This window comes from Eschrichtius robustus, chromosome 2 (assembly GCF_028021215.1).
Source record: "Eschrichtius robustus isolate mEscRob2 chromosome 2, mEscRob2.pri, whole genome shotgun sequence".
Classification (NCBI taxonomy): Eukaryota; Metazoa; Chordata; class Mammalia; order Artiodactyla; family Eschrichtiidae; genus Eschrichtius; species Eschrichtius robustus.
The window spans coordinates 147,706,406-147,723,442 of NC_090825.1; the positions used below are offsets into that span (position 1 = coordinate 147,706,406).

A 17,037-nucleotide genomic window follows, 5' to 3' on the forward strand; every position below is an offset into this window, starting at 1 on the left:
ACCCTGAAGGCACCCAGCTGCCCAGCGCGCCTTCCTGCCCCGGGCGCGGGAGCCGCGAGGGCGGGAGGCTCGGCCGTTCCCCTCCCGCCTCCCGGTGCAAACTTTCAAAAGATGCTGCGGCCGCGGCCCCGCCCCTCTCCGCCTGGTTGGAGGCGGCGGGAGGCGGGGGCGGAGCCGGCAGGCCCCGGCCGGTGGCTCCGCCTCCTCCTCCCGCCGCTGCTTCCCTCACCGCACCCTCCCCAGCTGCAGCCCGCCGGCTCGCCAGTGCAGCCGCGATGCCCCGGAGCCCGAGCCCGACCCCGGCCCGGGTCCCCGGCCCACCGCGTATTTAGCCTCGTGCGTCCCGAGCGCGCCACCTCAACGCCGCGCCCCGACGCAGCTATGGGCAACACTGTGCACAGGACCCTGCCAGGTACGCCGGGGAGCCCCACCCGGGAGGCGGGCGCTGGGGTTCTTCTCTCCTTGGGGGACCCTCTGGGTGACTTCCGGAGAGCCACCCCACCTACCCTTGGAGCCCTCGGCGGGCGCGGCGGGCTGGAACCTCCGGTGCTTCCCGACTCCCGGCTCAGCGCGCGCGGAGCGGCTGAGCTTTGCGCTCTGGGAGGGCGGGTACCGCGTCCTGGTTACCTTGGGGACCCCGGTGCTCTTTCTCCCGGCTTTGGCCAGATGCGCGAAGGGGCTGTTGGGGCGATGCTGCGCGACCCCTTGCCTTTGTTCCAGCCCAAGGGCGCTGACGAAGGAGCCCGGGGCGCTCCGGGCGGGTGAATGGAACCAGGCTCCGCAGGGCTTCCGACGGCCAAAAGCCGCCCGTTGTGCCGAGACTGCAGCGGCTGAGAGTGGGGGGGGCTGCTCGCAGGGGTACCTCAGTTACCAGCCGCTCAGCGCCCCCGCGGTACATGCTGCCTTGGTTTGGCCACGTTCCCACGCGCACCCTGGCTGCGCCCCCCTCTGGTGTCGGCTCAGTTGGGAGCTCTCTAGCCCCTTGCAGTCGCCGCTGTCGAGCGCATCGCCCCCTAGTTAACACCGCCCCAGAATTTCCGGAGCCAGAGTAAGGGGATCCAGAGCTGGGAGGAGGTGGGGGTGTGAAGACAGAGGAGGCCTTGCTAGAAAATACCTGGTAATTGTGGGAATAGATCAGCGCTGCTCAAAGGCTTGGAGGCTCAGTGTCTGGCACTTTGCATACCCCAGCGCGGTATGCAAAGAAGCTTCACGGTAAAGGTGTGTATTCCAATTTTATAATGAAGAAATTGAGTTTCACTGGAGGCGAAATGACACACCCAAGGCCATGTTGCTAGTGGGGAGGGGGTCTGGATTGGGACCCATGTCTGCCTGCCCACCCTCCTCCCTGCCAAGTCTTTAGAATAGATCTTTATTTTGCCTTAAGGCTGGGCATTTGTAGCATCCTTTAGGCAGAAGGTGAGAGACACGTATGTGAGGTTTTAGGAGGAGAGGGAGGTATCACCTCCTCTATGCTCTAACAGTCCCATATAGCTCTCTCCTTCATAATTATAATCAAAATATAATTATTTCTTCCCCTGGAAGGGATTGAAATGGATGGTGCTGAGCCCCACATTCCCAAGGCCCGCTTATAGGAGAGGAGCCCCTCCTTCTACTTTATAAGCCCCTGGGCAGCTTTCAGGCCACTGCACAAATCCTCTGAGAGGCGGAGTCACCAGCAGAGCTCACCAGTTAATCAGTGGCAGAGGTGGGATTCGAATCCAGGTCCTCTTACCTGAGAGTGGCCACGCCTCCTATGGCCAGGGCTATTGACGGGATGGGGATGGGGATGGGGAGAACCCGCCACCTAGTCTGGAGGTGTCCAGGGGTATTGGCAAATAGAGCAGCAGATGTCCTCCCAGCCACAAAGACATGAGCCCCTTTGTGGGATTTCTTAATTAAGAAATGTTTATGCTGTTCTAGTAGAAAAGCCATTCTGCCACCTGTGGGTCAGCCTTGGGGTAGATGAAGGGACAGAGGCACGCCAGGCGGGCTAAATATAGCTGGATATTTATGTACTCTCCATCCCACTCGGCCCTCTCTCTGTGGACAGGGCCACCCCGGGCTGGGAGCTTGGGGTTAAGGTCGGTTACTCATGGCAGTAGCTAATCGTGGAAAATTCAAACTCCACTGGTGCTGAAGCTTGCATTGAGTTTGAGGAAGGAGATGGAACTGGCATTCCTGTGCCACATCAGGCTGTAGGTGTCAAAACCACAAAGAACCATTTATTGTTTTCTGACCTGCCTGTAATTAGTTTCTCACACACATTGTGCCGTTTTTTGCACCTCTGTGCTCAGTACGTGATGCTCCCCACACCTGGAATATCCTTTCACTGTCTAGTCCATCTTTCAAAACCCAGCTCAGTTGTCACCTCCTCCAGGAAGCTTTCCCTGACCACCCACACCTTTGCTCTGCCACCTAAATACCTTCTTGTCTCTGCTTGTTCATCAGACCACTTTGCATTGTCATCACCCGTCTCTACGACTCGCCTTGGGGCTGCCTGAGGACAGAGCCCACGTCTTGATCGTCTTGTATCCCTGATTACCCAGCCCAGAGCCTGGTGCCTGGCAGGAGCCCAAAAACTGGTGGTGGAGCTCACATGTTGCCTGCATCTTAGGCTGAAAGAACACTTGGCTCAGTGTTGCCCTGTAGAAATCCTTGTGCTTTCGTTCTCAGGAAAAGGACACATGCGTGGGGTTCCTTCTATGGGACTTGAAATAGAGAGCTGGCATTTGCTGAGCACCTGGATTCCATGCCAGGCTTCCTGCATATGTAGCTTCATTTACATGCCAAGCATGCTTCTCCTTAAGGCTTCCGCACTTGCCGATCCCTCTGTCTGGAACATCCTTACCCCAGATCTCCACATAGTTTCCCCCTGCTTCCTTCAGGTCTCTGCTCCACGCAGCTCCTGCCATGGCCCCTGCCCCCCCAGCGTCTCCCACTCCCTCTCCCCTGCTTTGTGTTTTTTCTTAGCATGGCTCACCATGTGCCAGGCTGTACATGTAGTTAGCTCTTTATCGTCTGTCTCCCCAGGGAGGATTTTGCCTGTTTTATTCACTGTGGTATATTCAGCATCTGGAGCAGTGGCTGGGACATAGTAGATGTTCAGTAAATATTTGCTGAATGAATGAATTTAGTTCTTGCAACAGCCCTGCAAGGTAGGGATTATCATCTCCATTTTACAGATAAGGAAACCAAGTCTCGGAGAGGTAAACTGACTCATCCCATTTCACATGGGTCATCTGGTTGGCAGAACCAGGATTGAATCCAGGTTTATTTAGCTCCAAAGTCCTGCAGTCTTTCCCTGACATCCATGGTTCAGATACCATTTATTGGGTGCCCCAGAGTACACCTGGCATGCTATTGTATACAATAAGGAAATGCCCCCAAAAAGGAATGTCTTTTATGATCGATTGAGGGGAAGCCCCTTGGTGGCCCTTGCAAAGGGCATCAGCAATTCAGATCAATGCCCTGTAAACAAGTGTGCAGGGGTCAGCACGGGAATTCGCATTTGCTATGCTCTTACTGTGTGCGTTACCCGTTCCCTTTCTAGTTGCAGTTCAGACCTGCAAAATAAGGTGCCATTCTCCTCCATTTTACAGATGAGGAGACTGAGGCACAGAGAGGTTGAGACACCTGCCCCAACTCACACAGTAAGGCAGTGGTAAAGCTGGGCTTAGCAGACCCAGGTCTGTCTTGTTCGTAATACTACATGGTCCTTTTTTCTGCGCTCCTTTAGCCTTAATCTGGGTTTTGCAAAGCAAAAAAAGAAGAGTGTAAACATGCGTGGGGTGGGGGGGAGAGGAGGGCACAATTCCAGCAGGGAGGGGGATGGGGAGGAGGAACTCTCCCCCTTCTCCCACCAGCACGTTTCAATCCCTTCCCTCCACACGCCTCTGGGGCTCACCCGTAGTTCTGGTTGGAGAAGAGGCTGAATTCAAACTGTTGGTTGGGTTTAATCATTAAGTCTGTCCATGCTTGACCAAGTCAACGGCCCTTTCTAGTGTTAGTTCAGTGAGTGGTATCCTGGAGCTCTGGAATGAGGGAAGCGTGTTGACCCTGCTCTGTGCCAAGCCCTGAGTCAAGGGCTTTACCCACATTACCTGTTCCAGATCCTCATAACAACGCTTTAGAGGGGCTATATTTATCCCCATCTTACAGGGAGGCAGATGGAGGCTTGGAGAGGTAAAGGACAAAGGCTCACCGGTATAAGGGGGAGGACCGATCTTCCTAACCTAGATGGTCAGTCTGCAAATGCTACGTCCAGACCAGAAGCACCTGCTCCTACTGGGCCACTCAGATGCCTTCCCTATAGAGCCTCTTTCTTTATTTGACCTGAATACGGAACCGTGTGGCTACTGGGCCTACATGGGTCAGATCTGCTGCCCTCTGGCAGTGGGCGGTAATGCTCCGAGGGCCCGGCAGCCACTCTTTTCCCTGGATCTGGACTGTCTCAGCTCTAGGGAGGACAGCAGCCTTTGTCACTCTCACAGCCATCACAGCGGCTGCATGGATGACCCAACCAGTGACATTCCCCTCTCTCTGCACCGCTCTTCCTCCTTTACCCAGTCACAACGTAAAGTTAGGTTGGGCTTGCCCGCCTTATCTGGCCCCAGCTGCCTCTCTCCCACCGGGTCATGAAGAATCACTTTTATAGTCTCCCCGTTGAGCAAGACCCCTGAGCCTGAGCCTCTCAAAGTGATAGTGGTTCGTCCAACAGCCCTGAAACCTACCAGGCTGTCAACACATGGTCAGGGCCCCTGACTCGTCAAGGTTCCTTGGTGATAGACTACGAGGATGCTGGGGGCTGGGGTGGGCGTTGGGGGAAAGGGTGGAGCAGTCTTATCCATCAGTGGAAGTGAGGAAGAGGAATGGGTCTGTCCAATGTATAGGAAACATGGAGAAGTTGCCTGTGGAGAATCTGGAGCCAGAAGGAACTAGGGCCTCCCTCTGTTTTTACCCTCTTCCTGATCCCACCTCTTCTCCCTTCCCTCTCTCTCTCCCCAGGCAGGAAAGGGGGGTAGGGAAGGCTTCCTGGAGGAGGCGACATCTGAAGGAAAGTCCAACTGAATGTCTGCCTCCCCCATTCGAATGTCATCTTTTTCTGCCTGCCTTTAGGGTCTTCTGTAGCTCAGTTGCACCAAAGCCATCCTGATCTCCGCTTAAGTGCCGTGCGCCCAGACTGGGTGACCCTGGGGTGTGCTCTGCTCTGCTTTTTCCTGACTGTGCACCTTCGTTCACTTATCTGACATCTGTTGGGCACATGTCGTGTGCCAGCCCTGGGGTTCAGCCCTGAATGGGATGGACAGCCACAGGTGGGCCCCGTGGAGCTGGCCACTGGTGGGAGAGGGATAGAATGCTCTAGTAGAGCAGGTCATGTGACTGGTTATATCACTGCAGAGCATAAGGTGCTGCTACCCTGTGCCTCAAAGAAGGAGGGGCCGATGCCCCACACCCCGAACAAGGCCTGGCCTTGTTGTCTGTCTACTGTGGGTCGTGCACGACCACCTTTTAAAAAAAATCTGAATGACATAGAATAAGATAAAAAATAAAATATCGAGTGCATTCACATAGGAAGAGTATTTTTGCCTCAGAAACTTTGGCTTCAGTTGTGCATGTGTGCGTGCACCTGTGCGTGTTGCGTGTCACAATGTCAAATGCATTTCTCTCCGTGGGTCACAGTGGTTAAGGGCTATGGTGAGCCCACTCACTGGTCTACAGCAGCAGGAGGTCTGGTGTCCGGGTCTAGACATGCGTCTTGGAGTCAGGCTACCTGGGTTCAAATCTCAGCGTGGCCATTTCCCAGGGGAGTGATGTTGGGCAAGGACTCCCCTCTCTGTGCCTCGGTTTCCTCCCTGCAAATGGGGAGGATGTGTAGCTCCCTCGCAGTTGGTGGGAGTGAACATTAAACGGAACAGAGTGGGCGGAGGCTTTAGCACAATGCCCAGGGCAGTCGCTGTCATGGTTATTGTTGCCACCATGGACAGGAGAAGCCTCAGGCCTGCCCCTGGGGTTGCTAGACGGGGCTGGCTGACAAGTGCTCTTCACTTCCTGCCTTGGAAGCTCTGCCCCAGGTGACCACGAGCCCCGAGCTGAGGGGCTGGATTGGGAGGCATCCCTTTCATAGCACTGACAGCAGTTTCCAAGGGTTCCTTGAGCCCTGTCCAAGACACCTCATTTCTGAGGAGAAGAATCTGCCTGGCAGGTTGCATTTTGCAGTTTGCATTGGCTCACCAAACTTCCAGGTCTAGTGGGAGAGACTAACAAGGACAGGGCAGTTTGGTAAGTGGGGGAGGGGAAGCCCAGGGGGCTGTGAGAGCCTAGAGGAGGATGCAGGGAAGGCTTCCTGGAGGAGGTGCTGTCCAGCTGAGACCAGAAAGCAGAGAAGTTAGCCACAAGGGAATGGGAAAGGCTGTTCAAGGCAGAGGGTTAGATGTGCAAAGGCCTGAGGGGAGGGAGAACGGGGCATGTGAAGGGGGAGCTGCAGAGTTCAGGGGTCCCAGTGCAAGTGGGGGTGGCAATATGAGGTCAGAGCGGTGGGTAGAGGTCAGGTCAGAGGAAGAGGGGTTTCTTGCAGGCCGGCCTGCAGTCAGAAGACTTAGCTTTCTCAGATGCCACACTCCCCGCCAGGATGATGTGCTGTGTTTGCTGGTCTGGGCCGCAAAGGCTGCTCAGAACAGGCTGTTTAATCTTCCCCATGGGCAAGAAGAGTCAGCTCTGTCCTCTTTTGGACCAAAGGGCTTTCTGTACTTGGTGGTGCTCTATGAGGGCTTAAAATAGAAGCCCAGAAGCCAGGTGTGTGGTGAGAGCTTAAAGCAGAGAGGGAAGAGGAAGGGGCCCAGCGTGCGGTAGGTTGTGAGCGCCCACCTGGGGGATGTAGCCAAGTGGTCAGAGCTGCAGCATGCCCGCCCCATGCCAGGCCCTTTTTCTGTTTCATCCCCTTTAAACCATCAGGACGAGCCTTCCAGAAGTAGTCTCCCACTTCACAGATGAGGAAACTGAGCTCAGAAGGGTCATGAGACCTGCCTTGGGTCGGGCAGCTAGGAAGTGGCAGAACAGAATTTGATCCCAAGCCTACCTGACCCCAAAGCCCCTTCCCCCATCACTATGGGGCGCTGCCCACTGGGGCTTCTTGGGGCTGCTGCCCCTTGGCCTCATCCTGAGCTCCTGAGCCCCCCCCTCCCCACAAGCTGTCCTTCCTGCAGGCACACCTTCTTACCTTCTTTGTCCTGGGAAGGTGAATCGCCTCTGTCCCCAGCAGCCAGAATGAAGCTGCCCATAGAAAAGGTCCATCCACCAACCCCGCTCACCTCACCCCAGGCCTGGAGACTCTAACTAAAAAGGTGGAGGTGGCCTCTGGGAATCCTGCCCTGGAGGAGAAGGGGTGAACGGGAGCTCTGCACCCCTTCCTCCTGCCTGACTAGGGCTCAGGCTCCTGATGTGTCTGCCTGGTAAAAGCTGGCCCGTGCTCGGCCATCCCCACCCCCCATTGGCAGGTGTCACCATGCACCCACATCCTTTCCCCCGAGCCCGGCTGCTACCCAGAGCTCCAGGCAGCCCCTACCAGTCGGTGAGCAAGGGCCTGGGGCCAGGGTGAGCGCCCTTTGTCGCCCTGCAGCCAGGCTTTCCTGCAGGCCAGGAGCATCCTGTCTCCCTGGTGTGCTGTCATTATTAACAGAGTTGGTAATGGCACAGGCTGGGGGCCTCCATCCCTGGGTCTGAGTCTTGGCTCTGCCCCTTATTATCCAGACGAACGACTTGACCTCTCTAAGCTTTGATTCCCTTTTCTGCAGAAAGGAGATAATGATGTTACGTCTCAGGCCTGCAAAGCTTCTGACAGATAGTGAGTGTTCACAGGGGGCACCTGTTATGATTATGTATTCACTAGACAAACAAGCCCCTGCTTCCTGCTGGGCCTGGTACTCCCAAGGGAGACAGACACAAAAGAATAATAATAACCACTAGCTTGTATCACTCAGCCAGGCTGTGCCAGACACTGTTCTCAGCAGGTACCTGCATTTAGCCCTCAGGACAAGCCCTGTGAGAGAGCTACTATTTTTAGTCCCATATAACTATTGAGAGAACAGAGAGGGAAAGTAGCTTGCCTAAGGGCACACAGCTTGGGTAGTCCAACATGATTCCCACTAGAAGGAAGCAATGTTGAGGTGGGATGGATGACTGCCAGGTCGAGACAGGGGGTCAGGTGGGGGGCATTTCACATTTGCCCTGGAAGCCTTCATAGTATTGAGCAGAAACTTGTGAGCATTTAGATTTGTCTGGCAGATTTCTTTTCAGTTGCTCACCTACTTCTGAGGTTGTTTATCTCACATCCCACCTTTAGGCATGGCAGGGTGGGGCCACTCTCCCGGTAGCTTATGGGGACCCCAGCTGATATTCCCAAAGTCTGATGTGTAGCTCTCCAACCCCCTTTCAAGGCAGGCCAGGGGACGACTGATGTCCTGGGAGTTTTCTCGAGAGCAAAGCAAGGGCCATGTCAGCCCCAGAGGGGCAAAGGATCCCCAGCAACATAGCCTGGGGACCCCTGGAACCTGAGAGCTGCCTGCAGATCCATGAGGCAGGGGAGCAGACTTGATAGGGAAGGGTACTGTGGACTAAACACAGACATGACCAGACGTGTGTGGACATCACATGAGATTTCAGCTAAGTCAAAGGAAGAACTTTCTAACTGTGGAAGCTATCTGGAAGTGGAATGAGGGCAGTGGGGGAGAAAGTACCCTTTGCCAGAGTGGCATTGGTGTTTAGCCCAATTGGGACTTGACATGGACATTGTAGAGGCAACTAGAGCATCAGATGGATCGGGGATGAATTGTCCATTAAGGTGTCTTTTGACCCCGGGGTCTTATAGGAAGTGCTAGCCAGTGCTCATCTGCTGAACGCACGGAGGGCCCTTCCTAATCTCTGACTTTTCTAATCCCCCTGCCAGTTCTGCATGTTGGGAGGCTTTAGCCCCATTTTATAGATCAGGAAACTGAGGCACAGAAAGATGAAGCCACCTGCCCCCTTCTGGGTCTGTTTCCTCCCCTGTGACCTCCCAGCCTCAGCACTTTTCCACACTTAACAGCAGGTACTTCTGAGCAGCAGCCATTCTTGGATATCAGTGCCAGCTCGCTCTCATCCCTTCCCCTTCATTCTCCTTATTACCAGGACTCAGGGCAGCTCAGAGCTGGCCTCTTGTCTCACCTCTGGGCAGAGGGGAGAGAGTTCTTTAATGAGTAAACCATCTGGGGATATGGGTGGGGTGGTGGTGTCTGGGGCAGTACTGGCAGTTGGCACAAGGTCCACAGCTATTAAACAAGTGTGTTCTGTTTACATCCTCAACATTACACATTGTTTACATCGTAATTATATCCCTCAGGCGCGTGTTTTCTTTCCTTTTCCCCAAGGAGATGCCCACCCATCGCATAAATTCCGAGAATGCTCAGAATCACCATGTCCCACCTCCCATTTGGCAGATCAGGACACTGAGGACAAGAGCCTTGCCAAGGGTCACACAGAGATTACAGATGGGGTCTTTGGCTGGAATCCCAAGAGAGATGGTGGAAAGAGCACTGGTTTTGGAGGCAGTCTCATGTTCAAACCTCAGTTCTTCTATATGTAAGCCAAGTGACCCTGGGCAAGTCACTTCCCCTCTCTGAACCTTCATGTCCCATCTTTAGGATGGGGAGAATGATGGTGACCCCCTCATGGGATTGTGATGAGGAATAAATAGGAGACTCCATGAGAAGTCTGAGCCAACATAAGATGGGGACTCTGTAAATGGGCATGTCTCACCCTCTTTGCCCGAGGTGACTTTGGATTCCTTGAAGGCAAGGAATCTGTGCTCCTGAAATTGATGAAAAGGAGAGGAGCAATAGGACCAAATAGTCCCCCCTCCATCCCCCTGCTATAATCTGCCACCGCTTTCCTTTTTAAGATGCTGCTTGTTGTTCATCCCAAGTTCTGCCAACCTGTGGCCTTTGAGTTGCTCAAAACAGTCTGATTGATGACATCCACCACCACACCTGCCCCTCTCTGAGACCAAGCCAGGGCCTCACTCCACCTCTGTCCCAGAAGGTGGCTTACGCCTCTTGTACATAGCCTACTTTTTCCTTGTAGGTCAGGGGGTAAGCGAGAGACCTGGGGAGGAATGAGGCATAAAACAGGAAGGATGCAACCTTCAGGGTCAGACAGGACCAGATTCAAAAACAGGCACTAGCCTCACAGGCTGGGTGGTCTCTGGCCAGGACGTCCGCCTCTCTGGGCCTCAGTTTCTTCACTTGGAAGCCACCTGGCAGGGTGTGGCCATGAGTGAATGGGCCATGTGGTGAGCCCCTGGCACACACTGGGAGTGCCACAGAGGTGGGCTCCCACCCCTCGGGGCCAGCAAACACCACCCAGCCATGGGGTTTGTGAAGAGCATTTCCTCAGCTCCAGAGGCGAGAACAGTTGGTGTTCTAGGAGAGTTTCCAGCGGCTTTTGAGCCTGAAAAGCAGGGCCAGTAGACCTATTGTTTCAAAGTTGGGACAGGGGCCCTGCAGGTGCCCATCTAGGGCTGAGGATAGTGAACAGCCAGGCTTCTGGGCACCACCCAGGCTGGGGGAGTGGCTGCCATCAGGGCAAAGAGAAGGAGAGAGCTGGCCCATCAGCTGGCTTAGCAGGCAGCTGCCAGAAGCTGCCTGGAGGAGAAGCCAAGGGACAAGACTGTGCCAGCGGTTGGAAGCTACGTTTGAAACCTGGACTGGTTTTCCCGCTCCTGCTGTGCCGGATCATTCTGATAGGCAGGGAAGAAAGGAACGGGCAGTTTCTATGGGAAGACCCAGGACTTGAATCTCATTTTTCAGAGAGATGGATCCTCAGAGGCTCTTTCCCTTCTCCAAACCCTTCAGTGGCCCCCGGAGCCCTCTTGAGGACCTTAACCTCCTCTGCTAGGCCTTTAAGACCCTTTGTGATGTAGCTCCTGACTCCCTCTCCACCCTCCCCTTTCCCTTCTACACTCTATTCCCTGCAGTTCCCCAAGTGCGCTCAGCCTGTTCTCACCTCCAGGCCTTTGCCTGTGCTGTTCCCTCTGCCCGAAACACAGTTCCCCATCCTTTATCATGCCGCACCCCCAGCCACTTCTTCCTCAGACTGCAGAGTGGCCCCTCTGAGAAGCGTCCCCATGGCCCCAGCCCTCCGTGCTGACCACTCTGTGCAGTCCTGGTGTCTGTGTCCATCCCCCCTGCTGGTCTCTCAGCTCTGGGGTCAGGGACTGTGTGTGACTCGTCAGCGCGTGCGTCCCTGCAGCCAGCGCGGCCCTGGCATGGAGCAGATGCTCCTTAAATGTCAGATGAAGGAGGAAGTGATGTACTTGAAAAAGAATGAGGGCACGTTTCCCCCCACCCTCTGCAGCAGTGGGGTCCTAACCCTGGGAGCCGGCGCTTCTGAAGTTGGAGCTTCCTGGGTCCCTTTATCAAGAAGAGACCTCGACCGAGGGGCCCAGCAGAGGGTCGGAGCCGGCTTGGGAATCCCAACTCTGCTGAACACGCTTGGAGGGGGCGTCGGGATGACCTCACCCCCTGGGAACTCAGTGCATCTGAGCCCACTTGAGCCAAGAGGGCTGCCACTTAGACCTGGAAGGAGAGGGCTTTTCTCCCAACGAGCAGTGTCGTGTGACCTCCGGCCTCCCTCCTGGGCCTCCTTGCAGCTGTTGACAGGAGTGTTGTGCCTTTCCGGCTGCACTGCGCTGACCGGGTTCTGTTTGCAGAGAATAGGAGCGGGGAGGAGGCGGGTGGTGGTTTCCAAGTGTGGGCTGGCCCCTTTCCACCCTGGGTGCTGGCCGACCAGGCCTCTGAAACAGAGAACAAAGTCCCGTTAGGCTGGCGTCTGTCTGCTGGGTGCATGTCACTGCCCTTTTTGGCAGAGGTGAAGGAGGCCTGGTTATATTTTTCTAATCCACTTTCAAACCTACCAATAGAAAAGTTGCTTTCTGTTGCCAGAGGAGACTGATATCCCTGCCCTGCTTTGGGTGACGGGAAGCCTTGCCAAATACCAGCCTTGCCTTTTCCTCTCTAAAGCCCGCGCGCGCGCGCACGCACACACGTGCACCCTGTTGCTTCCTACCTCTGTCACTTGAACCAGAGACTTGTTACTGAAGGTCCACAGTCTGAGGTTGGATGTTGTGCGGGTTCAGAAAGCCCCTGAAGTTGTACATTAAATTGCGTGAGTGGAGTGTGGGTGTGTTTCGGTGGGAGAGGGGCCAGTACAGCTGTCATCGCGCTTAGCAAGGCACACGACCCCCGCCCCCAAAGGCCACAGGCGGCCGCCTTGGAGAGGGGGCAGGGATGGGAGGAAGGGCCAGAGCCTGGCCCTCTCCTGCCACTGCCCAGCTTTGCTGCCTTGGTTTCCTCCTCTGGAAAATGAAGGTGGTAAAACCTACCCTGCAGGGTTGTAAGAATGTAAACTCAATACACAAAGGCCCATGCCGGCACATAACGAAGGCTCAGTAAAAGGCTAGTTAAATCCTCTGGTGAGAGGGAGGGGGCAGAATAGACTGTCCTCGCAGTTGGCAATTGCCTTTCCCGGTGGAGCGGAATCTGCTGAAAATTTCAGCCAGAATGCCATCTGCTGAATGCCAGCAAGCTGGAGGCCGTCATCTCGGCAGCCAGAGAAGCTGGAGCTGTTGCTTCCTGCCACCCTCCTGGCAGTAAATGCCATTTCCTTGGGCTCTTTTTAGATCAAAGGAAAGGCTGGGTTGGGGCGATGAGCAGGCATCATTCAGGGGTGGCACAGTGCACATTTGGGACGCTGCTGGGATGGCTTAAAAATAGGCCTCTGTCCTTGGACACCCAGGGAAAGTGACCCTGGGGTTTTCAAGAGGCCTTTCCTGGCCAAGGTTACCAACCCTCCATGGGAGAAACGTTGCAGGATATATTCCCCTGACCCTACAAGTAGCCATCTTCGACCCAGGAGTAAACCTTTTCTCGGCAAAGAAACTAAATAAGGTAACTAAAGGGGGTGGGGGGGGGAAACCCAGTGTTAAGTGAACACCTACTACGTGCCACGCACCGAGTCTGACCAGCTGGCCTCATTCGTCCTCACAGCAATCGTGCAGGGTGGAGATGACTCTTACCAGTTTCCTAGGTCTGGTTGGGGGGCGGGGCAGAGAAGTTAAGCACGTACCTCAAGATCACACAGCTACGAAACGACAAAACCAGAATTTAAACCCCCATCTGTCTGACTCCAAGCCTGTGCTCTTTTTAACTGCCTCTCACATTGAGATTTAGAAAATAAAACTGTGGGAGAGATGGAGTGAGGGGCTTACCCAGGGCTTGGACCTGATGTTCCCTGCAGGGGAGGGAATGAACGTTCAGTGCACATCCATCGTGTGCTGGGACTCCTGCTGGGAGCTTTCTGTGCTCTCATCGCCCCTCCCAGTAGCCTGAGACGAGGCTCTGCATTCACACACTATTCACAGATGGTGACTTGTCCAAAGGCCCCTCAGACAAATTAGCTGCAAAGCACGGGCTCGAACCCAGAGCTCGTGAGGGCCGTTCTAAAGCACTGATGTGAGTAAACCACAGAACAGCAGCCTGCGGAGCGGTTCTGATGTCCCCTTGCCTTCCCGAAGGACTAGCCCAAGGCTGGCAGTGGCAACATTTGTTTAGCCAGAACAGAGCTCCCTCCTCCCTAAATCCCCACAGCCACTCATCACCCACCCTCCAAAATCTGTACTCGTACGTTTTCGAGTGGGGCATTGCTTCCTTGACTAAACGCTGGAAAGACCCTCCCCTCTGGTCTTGGAGGGGCTGGAGCAGCCTTTGGTTAACCATGAGGGGTGGGCCAGGACTGTCCCCTCCTTCCTACACACAGGAAGAGACTACAGAGGTCTCCCCTCGGTTCCCACCGCATAGAAACTCCTTCCCCCTGCCTTGTTCTTAGAGTCTCTAGACCCAGTTCCTGGCCAGAGAGAGGGAGGCACACCCGCACGAGGCCAGTGGGGACTCGGCCTTGCATGGGAGGAAAGGGTCTGGTCCCTGGCGTGGGCTGGGGGCCCCTCCCTGGCAGAAGGTGACACCTTCTCACCAGTGACAGGGTATCCATTTAAATCTGGTCCTGGCACCAGCAGCCAGGAACCTCTGTGCCCATGGACTCAGCCATGTGGGGGAACAGCTGAAGTGATCACCAGGAGGGGAACGGCAGGGGACATTTTGGCTCTCAGTAGAATATTCTGCAGTCGTGAAACAGAACAGTGAATGCTTGGGAGCCATGTGGGAAAAAATGCTTTTTATGTAATGTTGAGTTAGGAAAGAAAAGGCAGGAGGCAAAATTAAATGTGTGCTCTGGTTGCAAGGAAGTTAGAAAAGGTACTCAGTACTACTTGGGGCTTAGTACTTCTGTGCTACTTATGGAGGAAAGTCAGGACAGGAGGAAGGAGCACTGGTTTGGGGTCAGACAGAGCTGGGTTCACATCTCCTTGTAGCCGCAGGAAGTTTTTTTTCCTGGAAAATAAAGACAATAATCCTGTGGGTGGGAATTTGTATTGAGAATTATCTACAACCTTGTATCAAAACATCCGGCCCAAGACATGGCGCCTAGTGAGGGCACAGCCAGTGGTTCTTCCGTGGATAAGGGCCAGGCAGGGAAGATGAAAAATGCAATGTGAGTTAAGGTGTGAATGTAGGGAGAAGAGGGGAAATTTTCTCCTTCTTCCCAAACTTTCTCTAATATGGCTGTAGTGTTTATTGCTGTAATTTAAATGACAAAGTTCAGGTTTTCCATTGACATCCCTGAACTAGGATGTTCTCCGAGGCCCGTGGGGTCCATGGCCACAGTTTTCTGTTTCATGTAGAAGCTGTTTTCCCTGAGCTAAGCTAAAAGCAGACGCTGGTGTACAATTTGGAGATTGCTTTTTGTTCTTTCATTTTAAGCATTTTCAATTTGTGTAAATAACACATCCTCTTAGAGACTTTTTCACTCTGGTTTTCTTTATCTCACATTGGGACTCTGGCCTCAGAGGAGGGAAAAGTAGTGTTTATCCCTCATTCCCTGAAGGAAGTTGGATCATATAATCAAAATTAAACAAATATGTAAACTTCACTGGTTACTTGGCTGCGTTTTATCCTAACATATAGCTGGTTTAGCAGGAAACATCCCCTTGTAGTAACAAAGCAGTGTCTCTCCACACCCCGGCATCCATTGAAATTGCCAGGCCACTCTGAAGGAACATCTGCTTAGGATTCCCAAGCCAGTTTTGTAAAGAAAGTCTCTGATTGAGAGATAAGGTTGGAAAAACAACAGTGATGGGAGCTGAGATAAAAATAATCAAATAAGGGTGGCTTGCGGTCTTTGGTGCTTTTGATCCCTGGTCCTATTTAATGTTTCCTGGAGAGTTTGCCAGTGGCAGGGACCTTGGAGAGAATCCGGCCTGTTAGACACAGGAGGAAACTGCCGCCCAGGGTTGGGTGGCTGGTACAAGGCCACAGCGTGCGTGGAGAACGCAGGCTCTGCTGTACTGGGTGGCCTCCCCTGATGATTTACACCCGGGCAGTATTTCCCCCACTCGTCTGATTTTTGTCCTGCTGGTATTGCTGTCCAGTGGGCCCTCACTCTTATCCTTGTGGTTCCGGAGATGGCCCACAGCCTGGCTCTGTGTCCACCCTCCTCTCTGCCTTAGGGGTCCTCCCTAACAGGCAGTGCCGGCCTGCTCCACTGGAAGCCCCTCGTGGCTCCCTCTCCCCATGCTGTGCACTCTGAGCCTCCCAGGCCGGCGTTCAGGGCCTTCCTGTCTGGTCCCTATGATGCGATGGCACCCTCACCCCTCACCCCTGCAAAGCAGTGGCTGTCCAACCTCAGATGCCCTCTGTCACACCTACCATAGTACTTACCCTCCCCTCCAAGTCCAGCTGCCTCCACCTCTGCCCCTAGTGTTCCCTCTGCCTGGAATGTAGACTCCCTTAAGACCTGGTTCTGTGGACATCACCCCCTGCCCTCCGGCCCCTGGCTGAGTCCGGGGTCTCCTCTGGGCCTAATAGCCCCCCAGTGCCAATGCCTAATGTGGTCTCTATTGTTATTATTGGTCCCTAATGTTCATGTCTATTCATATGTGTGTCTTCTCTTCCACGGAGAGACTCAGATCTCCACAAGGGCAGGATTTGTATCATCACCTGTGCTCCCTCAGTGCTTCACACCAGCAGATGCATCTGCAGAAAAGATGGATGGATGGGTGGATGCATGGGTGGATGATGGACAGATGGATGTATGGATGAATGGACAGATGGATGGATGAATGGATAGATGGATGCATGGATGGATGGATGGATGGATAGATGGATGGATGGATGGATGAATAGTGGAGTGAGCATTCTGCCTGCTGCCCTCCTCCACCAGTTCAATGCCTAGCAGGCCTGCCTAGGGGTACAAGGAATCAACAGGTGGCCTCTGCATCCCTCTCCTACGTCAGGGGTCTACAGCCCAGCCCTTCTGTCCATCCTGTGTTGATTCCTAAACAGCAGAGAGAATAAGGAAAAATGGCTAAAAAGGCAGGATGGAGGTCACACAAACATGGCTTCAATGGAAGCTCTGCCTTTAGTGAAGCCAGCTGTGTGACTTCAGGCAAATAAATCAACCTCTCTGAAACACCATGTCTTCATCTGCATGAAGGGGATAATGGTAGTTCTTACCTCATATGGTTATTATAAGGATTAAATGAGGAAATGCATGGTAAGTAACCAGGGATGGAGGAGGAAAAGGTGGGAAGGATGATGCCCCCACCTCCAGACGGGGCCACCTGGGTTTGTGGCCAGTGTCCAGATCCTTTGAAAGGAGACTATCCCAAGATTCTCCAGGTCCTTTGGGGCAAAATTCCCATAGAAATGAATTATGAAAGGTGTATGTTGTAGAAAAGCCAGCCTTGCTTATAAAGAATGCCTTCCTCTTCTGTGGGTAAAGGGGAAGGGAAGTCAGAATCCTGGCTTGGGTGTCCTTTGGAACCTCAGTATTATGATCATGTTATTAGTCGCTTATTAACCACATGCTCTGTGCCAGGCAGTATTCTAGGAACTT

At 54.0% G+C, this 17,037-nt stretch overlaps 1 protein-coding gene across 3 annotated transcripts in view; it reads left to right on the top strand.

The window, feature by feature from the left end:
- Positions 1-272: 272 nt before the first annotated feature.
- NEURL1B (neuralized E3 ubiquitin protein ligase 1B) overlaps positions 273-17,037 on the top strand; it is a 36,126-nt gene continuing 19,361 nt past the window's right edge. For 2 of the 3 annotated variants that reach the window (XM_068534623.1, XM_068534625.1), the window contains exon 1: positions 273-412. In XM_068534623.1, the coding sequence (XP_068390724.1) occupies positions 382-412 (31 nt within the window). In that variant the 5' untranslated portion in view covers positions 273-381. Of the gene's footprint in view, positions 413-12,149; positions 12,196-17,037 lie in introns of those variants that run through there. The other variant, XM_068534624.1, reaches the window with a different exon arrangement.